The sequence below is a fragment of the Peromyscus maniculatus genome, chromosome 21 (genome assembly GCF_049852395.1).
Source record: "Peromyscus maniculatus bairdii isolate BWxNUB_F1_BW_parent chromosome 21, HU_Pman_BW_mat_3.1, whole genome shotgun sequence".
Taxonomy (NCBI): Eukaryota; Metazoa; Chordata; class Mammalia; order Rodentia; family Cricetidae; genus Peromyscus; species Peromyscus maniculatus.
Window position 1 is genome coordinate 68,563,423 of NC_134872.1, and position 22,909 is coordinate 68,586,331.

At 36.8% G+C, this 22,909-nt stretch overlaps 1 protein-coding gene across 6 annotated transcripts in view; it reads left to right on the forward strand.

Moving 5' to 3' along the window:
• The window catches only part of Khdrbs2 (KH RNA binding domain containing, signal transduction associated 2), a 522,706-nt gene that overhangs the window by 81,314 nt on the left and 418,483 nt on the right, over positions 1-22,909 (forward strand). For all 6 annotated transcript variants that reach the window (XR_006066591.2, XR_013046800.1, XR_013046799.1 and 3 more), the window contains exon 2: positions 13,554-13,681. Coding sequence is in view for 3 of the 6 variants with exons in the window: in XM_042265820.2 (XP_042121754.2) it covers positions 13,554-13,681 (128 nt within the window). In the remaining 3 variants the exon portion in view is untranslated. The remainder of the gene's footprint in view (positions 1-13,553; positions 13,682-22,909) is intronic.

A 22,909-nucleotide genomic window follows, 5' to 3' on the forward strand; every position in this document is an offset into this window, starting at 1 on the left:
TTGGGAGGCAGCTGTGCATTGGTGCCAGGTCCTGGGCTCGTTGCATGAGTTGGCTGTTTGAATCCTGGGACTTATGCAGGGACACTTGGCTCGGTCTGGGAGGGGGGAATGGACCTGCCTGGACTGAGTCTACCAGGTCAACCCCGGTCCTCGGGGGAGACCTTGATCTGGAGGAGGTGGGAATGGGGGGTGGGCTGGGGGGAGGGGTGGGCGAGAGGGGGAGAACAGGGGAATCTGTGGCTATTATGTTGAACTGAATGGTGTTGTAAAATAATAATAATTAAAAAAAAGAAAGAAAACTAATAAAGGAGCACAAGTGAAGCTATTCAAAAAAATATGTTTTTTGTATGTACATATATATACTTATATATAGAGAAATTTATATATATATTCCTAAAAATAATGTTGTAATCTGCAGACTTTTTAATAATATTGAGTATACTCTTTATTGAATTACTATATAGAGAAGAGCTGCAATGCAGTCAGGATAACAAGAATGAGAAAAACAAAGCTAATTTCAAAAACAAGCTCATCACGTAAGGAAAATGCTTTCATGTGACTATTCTAGACTTTCTTCATTTGCCCCTTGTTTACATACCCCACCCCCCACTTCCCATACTCAATCCTTGCTTCTAGGACCACTGACCCAGGAGCCACCCTCTCTCCTTTGGCCCGTATTACCTTCCTGTACACGGTTGGGGTGAGCTTTCTTCTCTGCAGCGTTCATCACAGACACCATTATTTGTGACCCTTCAACTCGTGTCACAGAGGCCAAATGTCACCCATGGTTCTCCGGGTTTGCTCTTGTCCTTCTATAATCAGCCTTTCACACATCACACAAGCTACTATTATTTACTAATATTTATTGAAATAATGGAATAATAAAATTATGACTCCTCTGTTTAGAATATCTGACATGTGCCATTAAGGACATTTTTTTTTCATTTTTTCTATTTTTTGAGATTATAATATAATTACATCATTTCCTCTTTCCTTTCCTTCCACCTTACCTTCCCATATGTCCCTCTATGTTCTCTTTCCAATTCATGGTCTCTTCTTTCATTTCTTGTTGTTATATGCATATATGGTATAAAATACATATTTCTAAATATAACTACTCGGGTGGCATAATGTCACATGTATGTGTATTTTCAGGGCTGACCATTTGGCATTGGGTAACCAGGTGTTGTGTTCTTCCCTAGAGCAGACTATTTCTTCTACTTAGCATCCTTTGGTTGCCTGTGGTTCTTTGTTTAGGGTTGAGGCCTTATGGACTTTTCCCCATCTACTTTGACATGTCTGTTTCTATTGTACTCATTCAGCTCATGCTTAGGCAGTCATGTAGGTGACACTTTGTGGGTTTAGATTCTGATATTCCTAGGAGACATAGTCTCACCAAAAACTCTCAGATCATCTGGCTTTTGCAATCTTTCTACCCCATCTTCTAAAATGTTCCCTCAGTCTCACCTGCAGGAGTTATTTTGTAGATGTTTCCACTGAGACTCGGATCCACAACTCTGTGCTTTAATTCATCATCATCTTCTGTAATGGTCTCCATCTGTTTGAACAAGAAGTTTCTTTGATGAGGGGTGAGAACTATATGAATTGTATCTGTGAATATGTTTTGGGGATAGAGTTAGGGGTTGCTATTGCTCTGAAGAGATACCATGAGCATGGCAACTCTTGTAAAGGAAAACATTTAATTATGGTGGCTCACTTACAGTCAGAGGTATATTATATTCCATTATCATCATGGTTGGAAGCAAGGCAGCATGCAGGTGCTAGAAAAGGAGCTGGGAGTTCTTACATTTTAACTTACAGGCAACCAGAATTGGTTTGTCTTACTGGGTGTGACACATTTCCTTCAATAAGACCACACCTTCCCCAACAAGGCTGCAGCTCATAATAGTGTCACTCCCTTTGGTGACCATTTTCTTTCAAATCACCACAGGGTATAAAGACACATATACAGAATGTAGATTATGCTGGTTTAGTAAATTAGTGGTTGTAGGTTCTCCTTCAAGATCCATGACTTCACTATCCTGCATAGTTGGCTAGGATTCCCATTCCAGGGACGATTTCCATCTTGTTAAGCAGGTTTTAAGTCCAAGTAGAAAACTGTGATTACATCCAAAGTGTGCATGCTACTACTGCAGCCTTAGTTTTATTGTTTGATGCTACTCATTGTTGTGGTTCATAGGTATCATATTTGGGTAGGACTGTTGCTTCCCTTCATTAAGAGTTTTAGGGTGCCCTCTCTTACCATGAAAGCTAATCCTCAGGCAGGAAGGCTTCAGATCAATTGCAGCTCTAGAGCCTGTGTCTAAACATCACCAATAGGGACTTTCCATCTACTTCTGGGGGCAGGGAGCAACTAAGGGTGATAACAATAGCCTTTATGTGTAGGGAGTCCCTTTGACCACCTTGACCAACAATTCAAAAGAGATCTTCTCATGTCTGGTGTTGGGGTTTTTGTTAGATGATTGTTGGCTTGAAGAAATATCCTTGTCAGCCTAAATGAAAAAAAAATATCTTCATTTCAATGCAATACATATATTTATACACTACTTTTTTTAGGATTATAATTCCAGTTCTGTTTGATGCATGCCCATACAAACATATAAACTTTCCCTTAGTAGTTATGGGGATTAAGAAGACCAAGATCCAAAGTGGTTGTGCTACTCAGCAGAGAAAAACAATGACATCATGAGGTTTGCAGGCAAATGGATGAATCTAGAAAAAATCATCCTGAGTGAGGTAACCCAGATTCAGAAAGACAAATATGGTATGTACTCACTCATAGGAGGATACTAGATGTGGAACAAGGATGACTGGACTGCTACTCACATCACCAGTGAGGCTACCTGGAAAACAGGACCCCAAGAAAGACACGAGGATTGCCCAATGACGGAGAAATGGTTGATATCTACAAGAACAACCTGGACATGAGTGGGAGTAATGAAGGGTGAGGGTCAAGGGAAAGAGCCTGTGGGAGTGGGAGATCCCAGATGGATCAAGAACAGAGAGAGAGAACAAGGACCATGGTAAATGAAGAGCACATGAGAAAAGGAAGAAACAAAGTACTAGAGAGGCCCACAGAAATCCACAAAGATACCCCCACAATAGACTGCTGGCAATGGTCGAGAGACAGCCGGAACTGACCTACTCCCTACTCTGGTGATGGGATAGCCAAACACCCTAATAGTCATGCCAGAAACCCCATCCAAGGACTGAGGAATCTGGATGCAGAGATCCACAGCTAGGCCCTGGGTGGAGCTCCAGGAGTCTAATTAGTGAGAAAGAGGAGGGTTTATATGAGCGAGAATTGTTGAAACCAAGGTTGGATAAAGCACAGGGACAAATAGCCAAACGAATGGAAATACACGAACTATGAACCAAAAGGCTGAGGGGCCCCCAGCTGGATCAGGCCCTCTGAATAGGTGAGACAGTTGATTGGCTTTATCTGTTTGGGAGGCATCTAGGCAGTGGTACTGGGTCCTATGCTCATTGCATGAGTTGGCTGTTTGAAACCTGGGACTTATGCAGGGATGCTTGGCTCAGTCTGGGAGGAGGGGACTGGACCTGCCTGGACTGAGTCTACCAGGTTGATCTCAGTCCTTGGGGGAGGCTTTGCCCTGGAGGAGGTGAGAATGGGGGGTGGGCTTGGGGGAAGGGAGGGGGGCAGGAAGAGGGAGAACTAGGGAATCCGTGGCTGATATGTAGAACTGAATGGTATTGTAAAATAAAATAAAAGGAAAAAAAATAGAAGACCAAGATCATGGTAGTGGCTGATACAGTGTCTGGTGAAGCCCACATTCTATAGTGCTTTCTAGCTGGGGCAGTTGCCCTCAGACCCTTTGCTATAAGAGTCTTAATTTCACTCATTTGCGTAGAGTGTTCACAAGTCAATCTTCTATCAACAGTTCAATCTCCCATTATAATTCCTCACTTTGAGTATTAACATTTGAACAGATGAATTTTGAGATTATCCTAGCATTCCGATGATAGCTATTGGGTTCTAAGGTGGTAGTTCTATTTATGTTAATTCATGTTAATTGTACAGATTACTGAGCTTCTCTTTGTAATTTGCAAATGTACGTGTGTTTTGATCAAATTCTTCCTCCTAGTACTCTGTCCTGTCCTTTTCTCACATTTTCCCTCCCAATCACCGGCCCCTTCACTGATACTGGCACCCTTGTAAATTTCCATCTGTTTTCTTACATCTTCCCATCATCTCTGTACCAGCTTGCATATCTGCCACCAGTGTCATTCTTCCCAATGTTTTCTGTCTTCACTGTTTTTGTTTCATGTATCATTTGTCATTTTTGGTTTGACAAAGTCTCCTTATGCAGCCTGAGCTGGCAGCCAACTCTCAGTTCTCCTTTCTCAGCCTTCTGACTGTTTGCTGACACCAGCCTGGCTTTGTTGTGATTTTTGACTGGTGTCTCCTGCAGGCTTAGTGGATGCGGACACCTCCTCATGTACTGTGTGAGGGCTTTTGTTTTTGGAGCCTCGCTCTCTATGTTTGTTTCTGTGGAATTGCAGTACTGGTTTGTTACTGTAGCCTGTCATATGTGTAAAGTAAGGATGCCTCCAGTTTTGTTTTCTCTCACATTTTCCTTTAACTACTTGATATTTTTTGTTGTTCACTGTGAATTTTAGCACAATTTTGTGTTTTGTTCTTCAGTAAAATTTTTTCTCAATAATTTTAGGGCTTGTTTTGAGGCCCTACATTGCCTGTGTAATGTGCATATTCGGGAAATCTTAATTTTTCCACTAAGTTGATACTGAATTTCTATTTCATTTAGTGTGTCACTACTTTAAGTGTGTCACTACTTTATCAATACTTAAAGTTTTTAGGTTTATATTTTGAGTGGTTTATTCTCTGTGTATCTTATACCCTGTGAATGTACTGAATCCACAGGTTCTAATAACATTTACTTGGGCTTTTTATCTTTCTGCATATGTATGTCAAGTATAAATGGAGAGAATTTTACCTTTTTCCATTCTATTTTGCCATCTCTCTCTGTCTCAGCCTTTGTCTGCCTGTCTGTCTGTCTCTCTCTGTGTGTGTCTCTTTGTATGTGTCTCTGTGTCTCTCTGTGTCCCCCCTCTCTGCCTCTCTCTCTCTCTCTCTCTCTTTACTTGCTTAGTTGACCTAACACATTAACATTTTGAGTAAACATGACCAGAGTGAGCATTCTTACCTTATACTGAATCTTTGAGGAAAGGATTTCAATTTTGCAATACTGCATATAATATTAGATATGATGTACTCATATCTGGTATTTATTATATTGAGACAATTTTGTCTACTCCAATTTTTAGAACCTTTATTATGTATGGATGCTGGTCTTTGTCAAATGCTTTTCAATGCTAGTAGAAGTGATCTTGTAATTTTTAGTATATTATTTGATGAGTATAGTACACATCATGCTTGATTGTGTATACCCATAGTCTTTGTATCCCAGAGATGAAACCATGGGTCTTACTGTGATCATCTTTGTCTACTATGGAATTCATTGTGCTAACATCTTTTTGAAGAATTTTACACCTATGTTCAAGGATTATTAACCTGAAGTTTATTTTTCTTTTTCAGTCTTTCTTTGGCCTTGGTGTCTGCGTATCATGACCTTAGCAAATGGAAATTCAAAGTATCACTTCGTATTTTTTAGATGGATTAAAGAAAGTTGGCATTATTTCTCTTTTGGTGTTTGAGTTCACCAGAATGTTCTATAATGTCCCAGTTATACTGTTCCTTGGCATAAACCTTAAAGAAGCGTTAGCTCGCTACAGAATACTTAGCCATCCATATTCATTGTTGCTCTATTCATGATAACTAGGAATGGAAACTGTATAGATGCCTTTTAACCAATGATTTTATGAGAATGTGATACATGTACACAATAGGATTCTATTCATCCATGAAGAAAAATTAGATCATTAAACTTACAGGTAAATAAATGGAATTGAAAAATAGTATTCTGAGTTAGGTAACCCAGATTCAGAAAGTGAAATACTGCAAGCTTTCTTGTATATCTCTGCTCCAAATCTTTAGATTTGAATGTATAATCTGAAATAACAACAGAATCCAGGAAAATAGAAAAGGACCATTGTAGAACAGGAAGGAATAGTGAGGAGAGGGATAATGGGATACAGATGACGTAAAGAGATAAAAAGACGAAAGCATGGTGTGTTACATGGGGAGGACACGAGGGTAATACAGGGGATGAAGGAAGAACAGATAAATGACACTAAGGGTGCCTGAAAGCCCTATGGAAAAATTATTTCATGTACTTATGATATATATATATATATATATATATATGTGTGTGTGTGTGTATACATGTATATATATATATATATATATATATATCATATATATATTTTTGTTGTTGTTTTGTTTTTGGTTTTGAGACAGGGTTTTGAGACAGGGTTTCTCTGTGTAGTTTTAATACCTGTCCTGGCTCTTGCTCTGTAAACCAGGCTGGCCTCGAACTCATGGAGATCCACCTGGCTTTGCTTCCCAAGGGCTGGGATTAAAGGCGTGCACCACCACCGCCCGACTGAAATATATTATTTTTTATATAATGGAATTTTATATAAAAATTCCATATTTTTAACTTTTTGTAAAATTTCTGCATTGATTTCAAAAGCGGCTTTTCCTGTCATACCAAGAGTGAGTGAAAGTTTCCTGTTCCCATGTATTTTGCAAGTATTTGCCGTCACTTACTTTCTTTATTTTAGCTATTAGGATGGAGGTATGAAATGATGACACCTCACAGTAACTTTAATTTATATTTCCCTAATTGCTAAGGATGCCAAACCCCTTTTAGCTACATCTCTTAACCACTTTTACTTCTTCTTTTGAGATGTCACTTGAGATCCATATCCCATGTTTTCATTGTTTTTTTTTTATTCTTTATTCTTGAATTCTTTGGATATTCTAGATATTAATCCTTTATTATAGATGTATCTGGCAAAGACTCTTTTCCACTGTCTAAGATTTCTCTTCACTTGATTGTTGTCTTTTCTGGGCACATGCTTTTAAGTTCTGTGAGTTCCCACTTGTCAACTGTTCCCACCTTAACTCCTAAGTGAATAAAGTCCTATTCAGAAAGTCCTTTCCGGCGTCTCTATCTTGTGGGCTGTTGCCTCTGTTTATTCCTAGCCACTTCTTTGCTTCACGTTTCGTCTTGAGGTCACTGATCCATTTGGGGTTTAATTTCATAATTCTACATATGAGCATTCAAGTTTCCCAGCATAGTCTGTCAGTGATGCTGTCTGAAGGAGGCAGGTTAAGATAGAAAGAACTGCCATGCTCGTGAATTGGTAGAATTAATGTTGTGAAAATGATCATACTACCAAAAGCAATTTGCAGATTCAATGTAGTTGCAATCCAAATCACCATGACATTCTTCACATGAATAGAAATAATTTAAAATTCATTTGGAAGAACAAATGACCATAATCAATACAGAGTGAAAAAATAAACAACGTTGAGTGGATTACCATGCCAGATTTCAAACTATATTACAGAGCTATTGTATTAAAACTATGATGTTAGCACAGAAATGGACTCAAACACGAGTTATCATATATAAGTAGTAGAGCTACTTATATATGACAAAGATGTCAAAAAATACAATGTAACAGAACTCTGTGTGTGTCCCTGTGTATGCACAAATATGCCTGCAGGTGCATTTCACTTGTGTACATATGCATGTGATGTCCCAAGTTTACAGTTGGGGTGTCTTCTTTAATCTCAGTCTTGTTTCATGAAATGAGATGTGTCCCTGAAGCTATGGCACACTGATTCATATTTTCAGGCTTGCTGACTCAACTATAATATTATTAAATGTGCACACCATCTTATGCATGTTTTGGGGACCTGCACTCAGGTTCTCATGCTTTTCTGTCAAGCATTTTATTATGTCCTCTCTCCAGCTACCATTTTTTATAGGTGAATAAAACCCAGTCTGTGTGCATATCACATTTTCTTTATTCTTTCATCTATAGATAGAAGCCATGCCTGATTCTGTAGCATCATTCTTCTTAGTAGCACTATGATAAACCTGTGTGTGCTGACTTAGAGCCATACCAGCACATACACAGGAGAGATATTGCTGGGCCATGTAGTACTTCCATTTTTAGTTTTCTGAGGAAGCTCCATCCTCTCTACACTAATTAACGTTCTTACTAACAGTGTATAATGGTTTCCTTTTCCCTGCATTATCTCTAGCGTGTGATATTAGTTATTTTCTCAAAGATAACCATTCTGATTGCAGTGAGGTGGGATATACTTGTGGCTTCAATTTGCATGTCTCAGATGAGTAGGGATGCTGCCTATTTTTTCATGTGTTTATGGGCCATTTGCCAAGCATCTTTTGAGAACTGTCTGCTCATTTCATTAGCCCATTTATTTAATTAGGCTGTTTGGTTTCTAATATTTAATTTATTCATTTTTTTCATATATTTTAGATATTAGTCCATTAATAAATATAGAACTAGCAAAGATAATCTCCAGTTTTGTGGGTTGTCTAGGTGCTTGTTTCATTTTTTATGCAGAACTTCTTTAAATGCTGATTTTTATATGTATGAATGTTTTGCAAGTCTGTACCACGTGCATGACTGTTACTAACATAGTTCAAAAGTAGATGTTGAATTCCCTGGTATTGGGAGTCCAGATGATTGTGAAAAATTGTGAGTGCTAGGAACCAAACCAAGCTCCTCCACACTAAGGCTTTTAGTCTCCTTATTAGCAACAAGCAATCCAAACTCAGAACATTTAATATACTCTCTTTCTCTCCATTCCTCCTTCCCTCTCCCTCCCTCTGTTTCTGTCTTTGTCTGTCTCTGTCTCTCTCTCTCCCTTCCCTGCCTTCTGTCTCCTTCCCCCTCTCTCTGTAATACATGGTATATTATGCATATATGTGGGCGAGCTTGCACATAAGGGTGCATGCAGAGGCCAGAGATTGTTGAGATACCTGCCTCAGTTGCTTCTCCTGGTTATTTTTGAGACAGCATCTCTCACTAAACATTTACTTCACTGTTTTGGCTACCTTGGCTGGCAAGTAAACCCCCAACACCTGCTTGTTTTTCTCCCATCTCCCATTGCTGGGGTTACAGTCGTAGACCAACACACCCAGCATTTCTACGATGTTGGAGATCCAAACTCAGGACCTCATGTTTGTTTAGCAGGTATGTTACTTTCCCAGCACTCTAAATTTCATGAAATTTAGCGAACAGATTCTTGTTATTATTTTCTGAACTACCGAAGTCTATCCCAGAACATCCTAGCCTAAGCTAATAACTTGAAGCCAAATGGCATTTCTTTCTTTAGCATTTTTTTTCTCTTTGCTCTTTTTTGTCCTCTAACAATTTCAGAGTTATAGGTCTTACGTTGAGACATGTGACCCATTTTGAGCTAACTTTTTTTTTTTTTTTGTAGATTGAAGTAGGGATCATTTTCACTCTTTTGCATGTTGTACCTAGTCATCCCAGCACCATTGATTACAGAGACTCTTTTTTTTCCCTGAAGTATTTTTTTTATATCTTTGTTAAAAATCAGGGATGTAACTGTGTGTTCTCATACTTATGTCCTGCATTCTCTTTTCCATACCTGTTTTTGTGTCTGACTATGTTGTTTTTGTTACTTTGTTTCTGTCATAGAACGTGAGATCATGTATAGTGTTGCCTCAAGCATTGTTCTTTTTGATCAGTTTGGAGATATCTATGTTTTAGGATTCTTGATATTATTAGCAAATACCTTATTTCTTCCAAATTTTCTCACAGTTTCTCATTATACAACCTGCGATGTCACCTTTGCTCCTAGATTTAAAAATAATCAATATATTCTCCTTATACCTTGTTATTGGACTGTAAGCCTATCTTCAAAGTTTAGTCTCCAACTCACACCATTTTTATTCTGTTTTCCTTTCTATAAGAAATTCAAAAACCCTATTTGAGGTGTTAGTAGTAATTGAAACATTTATACTTTATTAGAATGGGCCCATAATATTTCCTAGACCCAAACAGTAGAGATTATTTTAGTTGTTTTAACTATGTACTTAATTTATATTGCTAATTAAATTATACTGTTGAGTGCATTTTCCAAAGTAATATTCGCATTCCCTTTTTATTCAAAGATGTGTTCTGTGCATGTGTGTGTGTGTTATCTCATACATTTCCATCCTACTGTTGACTCTAATAACAGAGAATACATATAATTTTCATGAAACATTAATGAGTCATGTAAACTTTAATTACCAAGAAGCCTCTACTTGATTTCTAAATGTACAATTAACAGATAAAATACATTTTAAAAGAAAATAATAGGGACATAAAAAGAAAATATCTGCCTCTCATCATTTCTATAAAATGATGTTAACAAAGTTTAGAGAATGAGATGCAATTTCTGAAATTCTAAACACAATTATTCTGCGTACATAACCTTAGATGTTAACATTTTTCATTAAAATATAAAAAATTAAAACACAAATATACTTATCTATAAAATATAATTAATGCCTGAGGAAATCATGTCTAAGGAATTTATATGGCAGCCAATGAAATGAAGTAGTAAAAGACCAGAAGTGAAAATGTCCTTTTCATTATTTCCTTCTAGAGCCTTGTGATGCCAGCCAGTCCTTAAGTAGATGGAGACGTGATGAAGGAATGTGCCTGTTCATCTCCATGTCACCCAGGTTCTACAGGGTTAGCATTAGAAATTCTTAAATGAATATATTCACTGGCACACTGAAGCAGGAGAACATAAGATTTTTAAAATTGTGACACTTCAACATTTAAAACCATCACCTCTAATACATTAAATAGCATATCCCATAATGTACTGATTGGAGTTAAATAGATACTATGTAGAAATGTGAAGTGTTTCGATTTTACTATGCAGTACTCTCTAATTAGCTCAAGCTTGAACTTTTATGAGTAACTGTATTCTCTAAATGTTACAAAGCATATCCCTTAATCATCAAATAAAATAAAGGATTATGTTAAGTTGGTCTTGCTGATGCAAGCCTGTGTACTAAGCTCTGCGGGAGGCTGGGGCTGGACTACCTTATGTTAGGGCCACTGTATAATAGAGAGTGAGTTTAGAACACTGTGGACTCTTAAAGATCATACTTTAAAGTAAAAGTAAATGAACAAAGAGGACTGGGGTTATACCTGAGTGGTAGAGCACTTGCCTAGTGTTGTGCATGAGGCCTGATTCAATCCATAGTACCATAAGTAACTTATTAACTACCTAACTAAAGAGTAAAAACTCAAACAATTATTTTAAATATAGGAAAGTAAATACCTTGAGAACGAAAATTAAAATAGGAAAAGTGCTGCCTAAATTTGAATTCTCTGGATTTGAAACCAGGCAAGGTTTGGTTATACCATTCTGTGGCACTGCAGTTGACAGGTACTTATTGAGCTATTGCTTACGCAGATATGTCAGGGAAGAAAAGATGACTATGTGAATCTGTCATGGGGCTAAAAGAAATAGCAAGAGTTTCAAAGGGAAATTGCAGAATTGAACAGAAAGAGCAGCGAAATGGGATTTCATTTAGCTCTGCTTCTTGAGAGGAACATTATTAGAATTAATCATAGAATGATCAGATTGGAAGTGTCTAAAAAAGCCTACCTTGGAGTTTTTTGGGAGGCAAAGAATGTGAGACAAATTCAGTTTCTTATTGTGACAGAATGACAAAGAAACCATTCATGTCACAGATTGGGACTAGCTTGAGCTTCAGTGTGTTTCACGTTACAGTTCCCTCGCTGGGAAGGTGCAAGTACCAAGGACATTGATCAGAAGTTCATTGTCATCACAGAGTACATAATGAAGAGCATTTACTGGATGTTACCAGTGTTCTGGTTGTTAAAAAGATATAAGGTAGGAAAAGATCGGGAGAAAGCGCTTCTTGGGCTTTATAAAGTCGTCAATTTAAAGTCAGCCTTTAGTATACTGAAGACACTAATCCTGAAGTAGGACAATAGAAACCTGATCCCAACATGCTAAGTAGGAAACCAGTACCCATCTAACTTGTGTTTAAATAGTTCTCTTCAGTAAGACACTTGGCTTAAGTAAATTTTAGTGTATAAATAATGAAGTCAATACACATATTCCAACTCTTCCACATAGCTTCGATCCAGGCAGTGTCTATGTAAGCAATGTAAAACTATGAAAAGATTGCTAAAGCTGCACACAGAACAAGATGGAAGTCAATAGATCTATGACTGGGGTATGTTAGTGGTAGTAATTTTCCTGTAACCTTTTGGAAGTCGTTTTAGTAAATATGTAAGTTAAAAGGATTAATAATCAGTATTCATTTGAGACCTTTGTATAATAAATCTAGCATATATTTTATGCCTTTGTGAGTAGCCAGATATTAAAAATGATTAACATATCTTTCAATGCCCTATGCCCTCCCATCAAACTCCTTTGTGTGTTCACTCTTCTTCAGCCAGTCAAGTTTGCTCTTTGCTCAGCGGCTAGTCTTTCTTGTCTGTCTCCTCATGGCTTGCTCTTCTTTGACATTCAGGGCCTGGACTGACTCCCTCTAACAAGTCTTAAGCACAGGCTGCATCCCCTGACTCAACTCTCATTGTTTCTTTTAGAAGTTTCATGGTGTATTTTCTCCTCCCACATATTTACTGGTATGCTGTTTTCATCATACACTCTATGAAACCAGGGCTCTTTCTGTTTCTATTCTCTCCCTGGTAAGCATAGTAGAGATTCACATTTTCAACGTATATATTAAAATAAGAGAATGAATAAATTGTATAATTATATTTAGAATAGACACTTTGGAACACTCTTAAAGGGCAATATAATCATTTTCCTTAACATTTACTAATTATAATCTTTATATTTTGTATGACCCTTGAAAGATGATCTTAAGATTGTTTGTAATTTAAAAATATATAATGCCGGGCGGTGGTGGCGCACGCCTTTAACCCCAGCACTTGGGAGGCAGAGGCAGGCGGATCTCTGTGAGTTCGAGGCCAGCCTGGGCTACCAAGTGAGTTCCAGGAAAGGCGCAAAGCTACATAGAGAAACCCTGTCTCGAAAAACCAAAAAAAAAAAAAAAATAAAAAAAAAAATAATAATTTATTTTTGCTGTATTTTAGAGAACTGGATGGTAACTATTTTTAAATATTTTAATTTCCTAGGAATAATTCTAAATAAAATAAAAATAATATTAAACTTAAAATATGCTTTGCTCTAGTCCCTGTTCCCAGAAGAGCTGTTTGTGTAGATGTTTTAATTAGTCAGAGGACATAGTTTTCTTGTATTTTATTCGAAGCTACATACAACTGTGAGTGCATCATTTTGTGCACAGTGGCTGCAGTCATTTTGCATTATCACCTTTTAGGTACCGTGAGCAGAGGTCACCTCATAGCAGTATTCACATAGCTGTGTGCACAGTGCAGTTTCAGCCTTTATCAAAAGTATCTAAATTTTATATGGCGTAGTAAGAAGAACAATCACCAGACTATAGCAGCTTATTTTTCATTTCACTTATTCTGGTTTTGTGATTTTTTTTCAGAAATTGAGAAATTTCAAGGATCAGATGGAAAAAAGGAAGACGAAGAAAAGAAATATCTTGATGTCATCAGCAACAAAAACATAAAGCTTTCTGAAAGAGTATTGATTCCTGTTAAGCAATACCCAAAGGTACTGCACGCAGCATGCACTTTGTTCTCACTGTGTTTGGGCAAAAATAGTAAATGTCTTGGTTTTCACTGACTCTTATGCGATAAATATGTAAGGGTTTGTTGTATGGATATATGCAAATACTTGGTACTGATACAGTCAGAAAAACTGAAAGTACAGTGATAAGGATCATTTTCAACTGAAGCCTAGTGAAATTTTATTTTGTACATGGAAAGCATAATTACATTCTAGTCATTTATTCAGCATGGCAGTGAATTTGTCTAATATATATATATACACACATTCTTATTTTAAAAGAGAATAGAAAATATATAACATTAGCTAATCAATCACTAGAGTATTGTTATATCCAGGAAACGGTGTGTTACTGGTCTCTTGGTTTTTACGTTCTTGTCATTTATAGTCAATTTTAAAACTAATTATGGTATTGTTTCCAGTGTACTACATCTCTAAATATTCTTGTACTCATAAGTGGTTGATTATAATATAATATAGCAATCATTGACAAGGTTTCATGGGCAATATTAATTAATTTCAGTGGATGAAAGGTTTCTATTTTGGCAAATAAATGGAAAAAATCTAAAAATAGTTCAGATAAATCAAGCCGATAATATTCTTTCTAATGAGTGAATTTGAAGCAAGGACCATGTAATTATCTTAATAAATAAAGATTACAGAAGTGAATGCTATAGTTTACCAATTACCTTTTAATGTGATAAACTGGAGTAAATATAATTAAGTCAAATGCTTTGTTTACAATCACCTAAAATACGGAAATAGCTATTATATCAACAAACCATTTAATTTAGCTTTCAGATGATATTTTTAAGGCGCAAAAGTTTTGGTTTTATTTTATTAAAACAGACTTAGTCTGTTGCAAGCAATGCATGGTCAGTAGAAATATGTTTTTGTCATAAGTGTTATTTGATTTTTGTGAATATCAAATTGGACCACCATATAAAAGTGCATGAAGGGTTTTGTTGCTTAGCAAGTATGATAGCAATGTGTTGGACTATGAAGAAGGAATTAATAGTTTTATTAACCAACTACATTTTCAAATAGAGGGTTTTTTTCTTAATCTAAATACGGCATGACTTCATACTGTCCTTTGGGATAACACTTATCAGTCTGGTTTGTGAAACCATGACAATGAACTGCTTCTCTGTAGCCTCTGGCCCAACATCATTGACAACATGGAAGTCATTAAGAGACCTGAACGTATATATTGTTAATTGTGTGTATTGATAATGCTGAATATGAGTCTGTAATTAATTCATAATGGCAACTATTAAAACAGGGATATTATGTAGCATCACATCTTTATGTGTGGTATATTTTCCTAGTTAATTTGAAGATCTTCAAACACAAAAGTTTGGAAATTGTTTTTACTTAGATGTTTTGGAATCAGAATGCTTAAGCTAGGGCTAATGTTGGAATGCCACAGAATATGTGACATTTATGCTACAGATCAGAAAACTGGAATATTGTGGGTTTTTAAAACACTATTTTTATTACTGATGGAGTTTTTAGTACATATTTGTTCCTTTTTTTCTAGATAGTTATATTTTTAATTTGACTGATCATGCTTATGTGTTTGTGTTAGTTCTCATGTAAAGTGTGGAAGAATTTGAAAGGTGATAGCACTAATGATAATCAAGTATAAAGTAGTCTTGTGACAACTCATGCTTCAGAAAATCCTTGATCTTTTTAATTGCTGAGTAACCTGCCAGCCCTTTTAATGTTTTCAGTCAGTATCTATTCCATTTGTTGACCACACAGATATGAACTCTAGATCCCTTTGAGAGAATACCATGAAAGAGGCTACCTAACTATCTACCTAACTCTATCCTGTTTAGCCGCCTATCAACGGTAGTCTATTTGGATTTTATAATATAACAATAAAATGAGACTTCCAAAACACACCCTGTCTCATCATTTCCATAATCTTTTCAAAGCTCACTATATTTATTACATTGTATTGATTTTCTATGAGTACTTATTGCCACTTCTCACAGAATGTCAGAAAAAAATTGCATTTTGACCATCGAACTTTAGCTGATATACATTCATGAGCTCAGTGATCATAACTAAGTGTTGTAATACTGTGAAACACTGAGCAGTGACTTGGATATAAAATTGAATCTTAAATATTAAAATGTGATTTATCCTTTGTGGATGGGCTCTCCAGAATGACTTGCTTTATTTACAGCTCTCTGAGACTCTTCTCTCCCCTTGATGCCTGCTGTCTGTCTGCACCAGTGATGAAGGTGTTGATGACAAGGTCCTTTCAAACAAAGGGCAATAAAGAACTGTGGGAAATCTTGGGGGAAATGACCTTATCACGGCTTTACTACATGGCCTTTTTCAGATAGATTTTGTTTCAATTAGTCTCCAACTTCTGGCTAAATTGCTGACTTAGTTGAATACTACAAGGAATTGAAAGTTTAGTATCTTAAATTATTGAAACTATAAGAATACTGTTGAAGCATTTTAATAATGACTTATCTAACCATAGCATTTTATTTTTATTGATTTAATTTAGGGAAAATAGGCCATATTATCAGATCATTTTAATGGACAGTTTTTAATATTTTCGTGGCAAGATTTATATAGGTGTATTCAGGAATCTTGCTAAAAGAAAGGAGATTGCATTTTTGCTGCATTTCCCACAAGAATGGTTAATTGTCAGGTGTTAATTTGGTTCACTGTAATAATTTCTTTTTAAAAATAATTTATTTAACTTTATTTTATATGCATTTATGTGAAGGTGTCAGATCCCCTGGAACTGGAGTTACAGATGGTTGTGAACTGCTATGTGGGTGCTGAGAATTGAATCCAGGTCCTCTGGAAGAGCAGCCAGTGCTCTTAACCTCTGAGCTATCTATCCAGCCCCCACTGTAATAACTACTTACTGTCTATATGTTTTCAATAACATCAGAGAACTTATTTAAAATATGAATGAGATTTCTCTCTCTCCCTCTCTTCCCCCACCCCTGTGTGTGTGTGTGTGTGTGTGTGTGTGTGTGTGTGTGTGTGTGCATGCACATGTGTGTGTTGGAGGATGCACATGTGTACATGCTTGGGAGGTCAGGAAAAACCAGGGTGTCATTCATCAGGTGCCAACCACCATTTTGAAATAAGCATTGTATATATCTTTGCCCTTACAAGGAGAGTGAGCAATTATTTTTTGGTATTTTGGCCTCATGAATCAATGTCTTCCTATGGAAAAGATGCCTCATGTGGTCATTTGAATGTAATTGGCTCACATAGGTTCATAGTAAGTGGCACTGCTGGATGATGTGGCCTAGTTGGAGGAAGCATGTCACTGTGGGGATGGGCTTTGAGGTCTCCTTTGTTCAGGCTATGCTCGGTGTGGTACACAGTTTACTTCCTGTTGCCTGTGGATTACGATGTAGAATTCTCAGCTACTTCTCCAGCAGCATGTCTACTTGTATGCTGCCTTGCTTCCTGCAATGACAATAATGGACTAAACCTCTGAAACTGTAAGCCAGCCTCAGTGAAATGTTTTTTGTTTGTTTGTTTTTGTTTTCATAAGTGTTGCTGTGGTCATGGTGTCTCTTCACAGCAATAAAAACTCTAAGACACCATCCTTAACATTAGCTTCTCATCCTGAAATCCATCTGTACTGTATGTCACAGTTCAACACATGTGGTGATATCGTGTTCCCCAATATATTGTGCACCATAATAAACTTATCTGGAGTCAGAGAACAGAACAGCCACTAGATAGACACAGAGGCCAGAAAATGGTGGCACTCACACACACACCTTTAATCCTATCACTTGAGAAGCAGAGAGCCATCCGGATCTCTATGACTTCAAGGCCATACTGGAAACAGAGCCAGGCATGGTGGCACACAATTTTAATCCCAGGATTTGAGATCTGGTGTCTTGCTTGGGAAAGGCGCATGCCTTTAATCCCAGGAAGTGACGGCAGGAAGCAGAAAGATATATAAGGCTTGAGGACCAGGAACTAGAGGCTTTTGGCAGTTAAGCTTTATAGGCTTTTAGCAGCAGCTGAGATCCATTCAGATGAAGACAAGTAAATAAAATCATAATTAAAAAACAAAGAAAAGCTTAAGAAACACTCACTTAACATACACATACACATGCAAAAAGAGAAATCATAATATACAAGCAAAGACCTGAAAGATAATGCCCAATTTAGCAATATGAGGCAAAATATGTCTACAAAAATACCATTGAGTTCATCTTTTTGGTTGAGCCCGTCTTTTTACTGTGAGTTGCTTGTTACCTTTTTTCTTTCAGTTAGTGGAAGTTTGGCATGTCTCCAAGGAAATCCCAGAGTTAGTGCTGACACACAAAGCTATTATATGTACAAGAAATAATGGGAGTAGTTTGGAGTACGAATCTCAACAAAGCATATTATTAATTTTGGAAGACTGAAATATTACATAATTTTGAAACATAACCAAGAATTATCTGATAGGACTTAAGAACCCAAGATATAAGCTTTGCTCTGTGTGACTGATCATTTTCATGTGAAAATTTCCAAGAATCTGAGTAAATTTGAGAAATGTTAGAAAATCAGACATGAATGGCTTCCATTGTGAGAGGACATTTGCTTGTTTCCAGTGCACCTTTTTGTATACCTGAGCAATTCATCCTCTCAGTGACTTTAAAATCTCCTTTCTTGGTATATTTAGTATCCTTCAAAAATGCATTAGACCTTTTTTTCAAGTAAATTTGTCCCAATGATCACATTTTATTTATCAAGTTGACTGTTACCATCTTTTAAAAGCAACATATATATATATATATATATATACATATATATACATACATACATATACATATACATGTATGTATGTGTGTGTCTATGTATGTATTTATGCATGTATGTATATAATCTCCAAGAGTGTAAATATGCCTCACATTCTCACAGCTAGCCCCTTATAACATAAAATACAGTAGCATTCCTTCCTTGTTTATCAAATAGATTCCTTATATAGATCAATGTGGAAAAACAGAGTATCAGAATATGTTTCAAAGCAGTCCCCTTGCCTTGTGGTTGTCTCTCAGGGCTGCCAGCAGTTCTGACTGGAGATGTTCTCAACTCCAGGTGCAACGTCCCTGTCCCCTCTCAGCTTGTCAGCTTTGTGTTCGAGAAGATGAAATACTGCAAATTTTCCATGAATGCTATCCTAATTTAACAAGTAATGATTGGGTCCCATCGTTATAGACATGTGTAAACTGACCACCACATTCAAAAGCCAAACAGAATTAAGTACGAGTTTGGTAATACTTCTGTGTATATTTTAAAATGGCTAGAGAACTAGTTAACCCTGCAGGGATAGCACTGTGTAGCATTGACTCTTTTCTATTTTACTTCTTGAAATAAAGAACATATTTGACAAGATTTTACAATTTCAGTTTTCGTTCACATCAGTTTCCTAGTCTGCCACCTTTGTGTTTAAATATCAGTTGAGAAAATAATGTGCAAGCTTGATTCAAATTTTACATGAGGAAACTTATTCCAATATGCTTTGGAGCTGCTTTATATTCTTGAATTGATCCCATTTCCAACAAAATTTAGATATGTGCAATGGTACAATATTTACTGCTCCTCTTTTCTGATGCCCTTCTCTCTTAGTTAATGCCCTTTAAATGCTATTGCTTTCTCGTTTTGTGATTGTATTCATTCTCTCCATCTTATATTGATAATGAATTCTTTTTCTTTAAGAAAATATTTTCCACTTTTATTGAAGAGAGATTATTTTCTCACATACTATATCTTGATTACAGTGTCCCCTCCCTCTACTCCTCTCAGTCCCCTCACCCCTGATCTACTCCATTTCTGTCTATCATTAGAAAAGAATGGGTTTCTAGGGGCTAATAATAAAATATATTAAGATAAAACAAAAATTATTACATTAGAGTTGAACAAGATGATCAAACAGAAGAAAAAGAGCCCAAGAAAAGGCACAAGAATCAGAGTCCCACTTGTTCACACATTCAGGAATCACATAAAAACACAAAACTGAAAGCCATAATATATGACAGAGAGGACCTGTTGCAGACTCATGCTAACTGAGCATGCTGTCTCTGTGAGTTCATATGAGCTTTGATCATCTTGACTCAGAGGACCTTGTTTCCTCCACCCCTTTGGATCTTATACTCTTTTTCCTTCTTTTTCACAGGGTTCTGAACCCTGAGGGGAGAGATTTGTTGGACTCATTTAGGACTGAATATTTGAAGGCTTCTCAGTTTCTGTAATGTATGGCTGTGGATCTCTGTATTTGTCCCTATCTACTGATGGAGGAAGCTTCTCTAATGATGGCTGAGCAAAACACTGATCTATGAGTAGGGAAGAATGCCATTAGGAGTCATTTTCTTTCAACTTTTACTTATTGATGGGGGAATGTCTTTTTGTATGCTGTGAAAATATATTGCTCTGATTGGTTGATAAATAAAGCTGTTTGGCCAATGGTGAGGCAGAATAATAGGGTTAGGTGGGACATTCTAACTAGAGAAGAGTCCCCCATTAACTTATTTATTTATTCATTTATTTGCTCCGTAGTGTTTGGTTTTACCATTGGTCCTGAGCTATCTATTCTCTGGTTCTTGCTCACTCAAGCAGTATTGGGTATGGGTTCCAGCTGGTAGGGTGGATCTTACATCAAATCAGATACTGGGTGGTTACTCCCATAAGCTTTGTGCCACCATTGCCCTGGCATATCTTGCAGGTAAGACAACATTGCAGATCAAAGGGTTTGTGTCTGTCTTGGTGCTTGCATTTATCTTTTGGTCCCTATTACTCTCCCGTGCCAAAGTTGCTAGAATGTAGGAGTGAAAGCTCTATGTAGGCACCAGCTTGACTTCCTCATGTTCAAGGAGTTGTATAGGTGTTGTCTTCAGCAATGGAGCCTTGCTTGACAACAGATTCTTAATTCTGAATTCCGAGTACATCTTTCAATATTCCTTTTCATGGGCTTAGCCACCCTCATAAACATGTCCTTTTATGTCCTGGTATTTTACCAGTCTTTCTTGCTTTGTAAATACCTTTACTCCATTTTAGCCAATTATTTTCATGGTATCGTGATACCTCCATGCCCTCCACATGGAAAGCCTTTAAGTATAAAACATGTGATGAGGATGTAAACTTGTGTATCTGCAGACATGTGAATGTTAGATAAGTAAATATGAACATAGGAGCCCATACAGTACTTTGTGCTGTTTCTGTTACTATTCACATACTATTTTCCTAATAACAAGGATAAAATTAGATTAGGATAAAACCAAATAAAATAGCAAAATAGAAAAATCAGTGATATGAGATATTTTTCTTAGGACAGGTGAAAAAGTAATAAACACTAAGAATTAAGTGGGGTTTTTTTGTAGGTCTAGTATCTCATAGCTTTTATTTATTGTTAAAATTATCTTAATAATTCTATCCTTCCATTTTGATAGATGAATACTGAGTCTCAGAACTGTCTTGCTAAATCTGTCATTAGGGGGTGATATCTCATATGTCTATATGTGGGTAACTCCTTAAACCTGGAGCTTTTTCCCATGGTAGGTAAACTGAAAGACCTAGAATATCTTAGTAATTTATCTGTTGCTGTAATAAAACACCATGACCAAGGAATGCATCTTAATCCTTCCCAAACATTTCCATCAACCTGGGACTGACCAAACTTTCAAACATAATTAGCCTTTGGTGACACATTCACTTAAACCACAACATTTCTATGCCTGTGGTGGGTAACTGTTTAGACTTGGGGGGTTCTTTACTATAATTTTAGCACACACTGTCATGTTATACTGAGAAATTTGACCCCAAACATGAATGAAAAACTCATCAAATAAATTTAAAAATTGGGGGAAAATAATGAAGATTTTGTCAAATGGAAAAACTAATGCATTTTCTGTTTTTCATGTGTTGATGTAATGTAGAAATGAAGACTTTATCAGTTAGGGGACGACAAACTTTAAAGCATCCACTTTTAGTGAGAAAATAAACACACATCAAAGATAAACAGAAATGCTTAAAGTTGGAGCCTCTTCCCTAGAACATTACCGGTTGTGTGAACATTCACTGTAAGTCACATAATGCACACACCACAGTGAGTGCAGTTTTCGTTCTCTTAGTCTATAGAGAACTGAAGAAGAGATCAAAATCTAAAACCAAGCTTTCCTTAAGATTCAAAATGTACTGGTGATACTGCTTACAATTGATTCCATAAGTCTTTTCAGGAAAACATCTCCTTGACATTAAACTAATATATATTTCTTCATGGTCCTCTATTACAAAGAGGCATTAGAATAATTTTGCAGATAAATAGAAAGAACTGCAATTACTAATCTTAGTGTAGTAACTTTGAGCCAGAAAGACAAACACAGCATGTCTTCTATTATTTATGTTTTCTAGCTCTGGATTTGAGTGAATAGCCTGGGGTAACTACTGTAAGCAGAAAAGTAGTAGGGACAGAGGGTAAGACATAGGTGCTATGATGGGACAAAGGAGAAAATGAGAGGGGGATAAGCTGGGGAGGGTCAGAAGGTAAGTGATAACACTCAGGATGTTTGAAAAACCTATCGGGAAGTATTTTACATATATGTTCTCAAAAATCTCAACAATTTAGATAAAAAGATAGATCAGGACATGGACTGCTAAGTTTGCCAAGCCCCTGGTTAGAAAAGCAGCTGCCTTAGGCCTCTAGTATTCAAATGTATTGAAATAATAAAGTCTAGTAGAAGAGTTTCTCATGGGTCTTTGGTTGGATATTCTACTGAATTAAGGAATGACTTCTACAGGTGTAACAGTTGTTTGTGAATTCTTATGGTGATTAGAAAGAACATCCACTGTGTTATAAATCAACTTGATCTAATGACGTGTAGAGGCTACTGTTCATGCTTTCTTTTTTATCCCCAAAATGTTCTTATTCTAGAAGACTCTGTTGTACTTGATATTTTTTTTCTTCTGCTCCAATAAGTATCTTTTTTTTTTTTTTTTTTTTTTTTTGGTTTTTCGAGACAGGGTTTCTCTGTGTAGCTTTGCGCCTTTCCTGGAGCTCACTTGGTAGTCCAGGCTGGCCTCGAACTCACAGAGATCCACCTGGCTCTGCCTCCCGAGTGCTGGGATTAAAGGCGTGCGCCACCACCGCCCGGCTTTCCAATAAGTATCTTAATGAAAATAACTTCTCATTTAGTCTATCTTGCATGCATTGTTTTCTTTTGGTTTCTG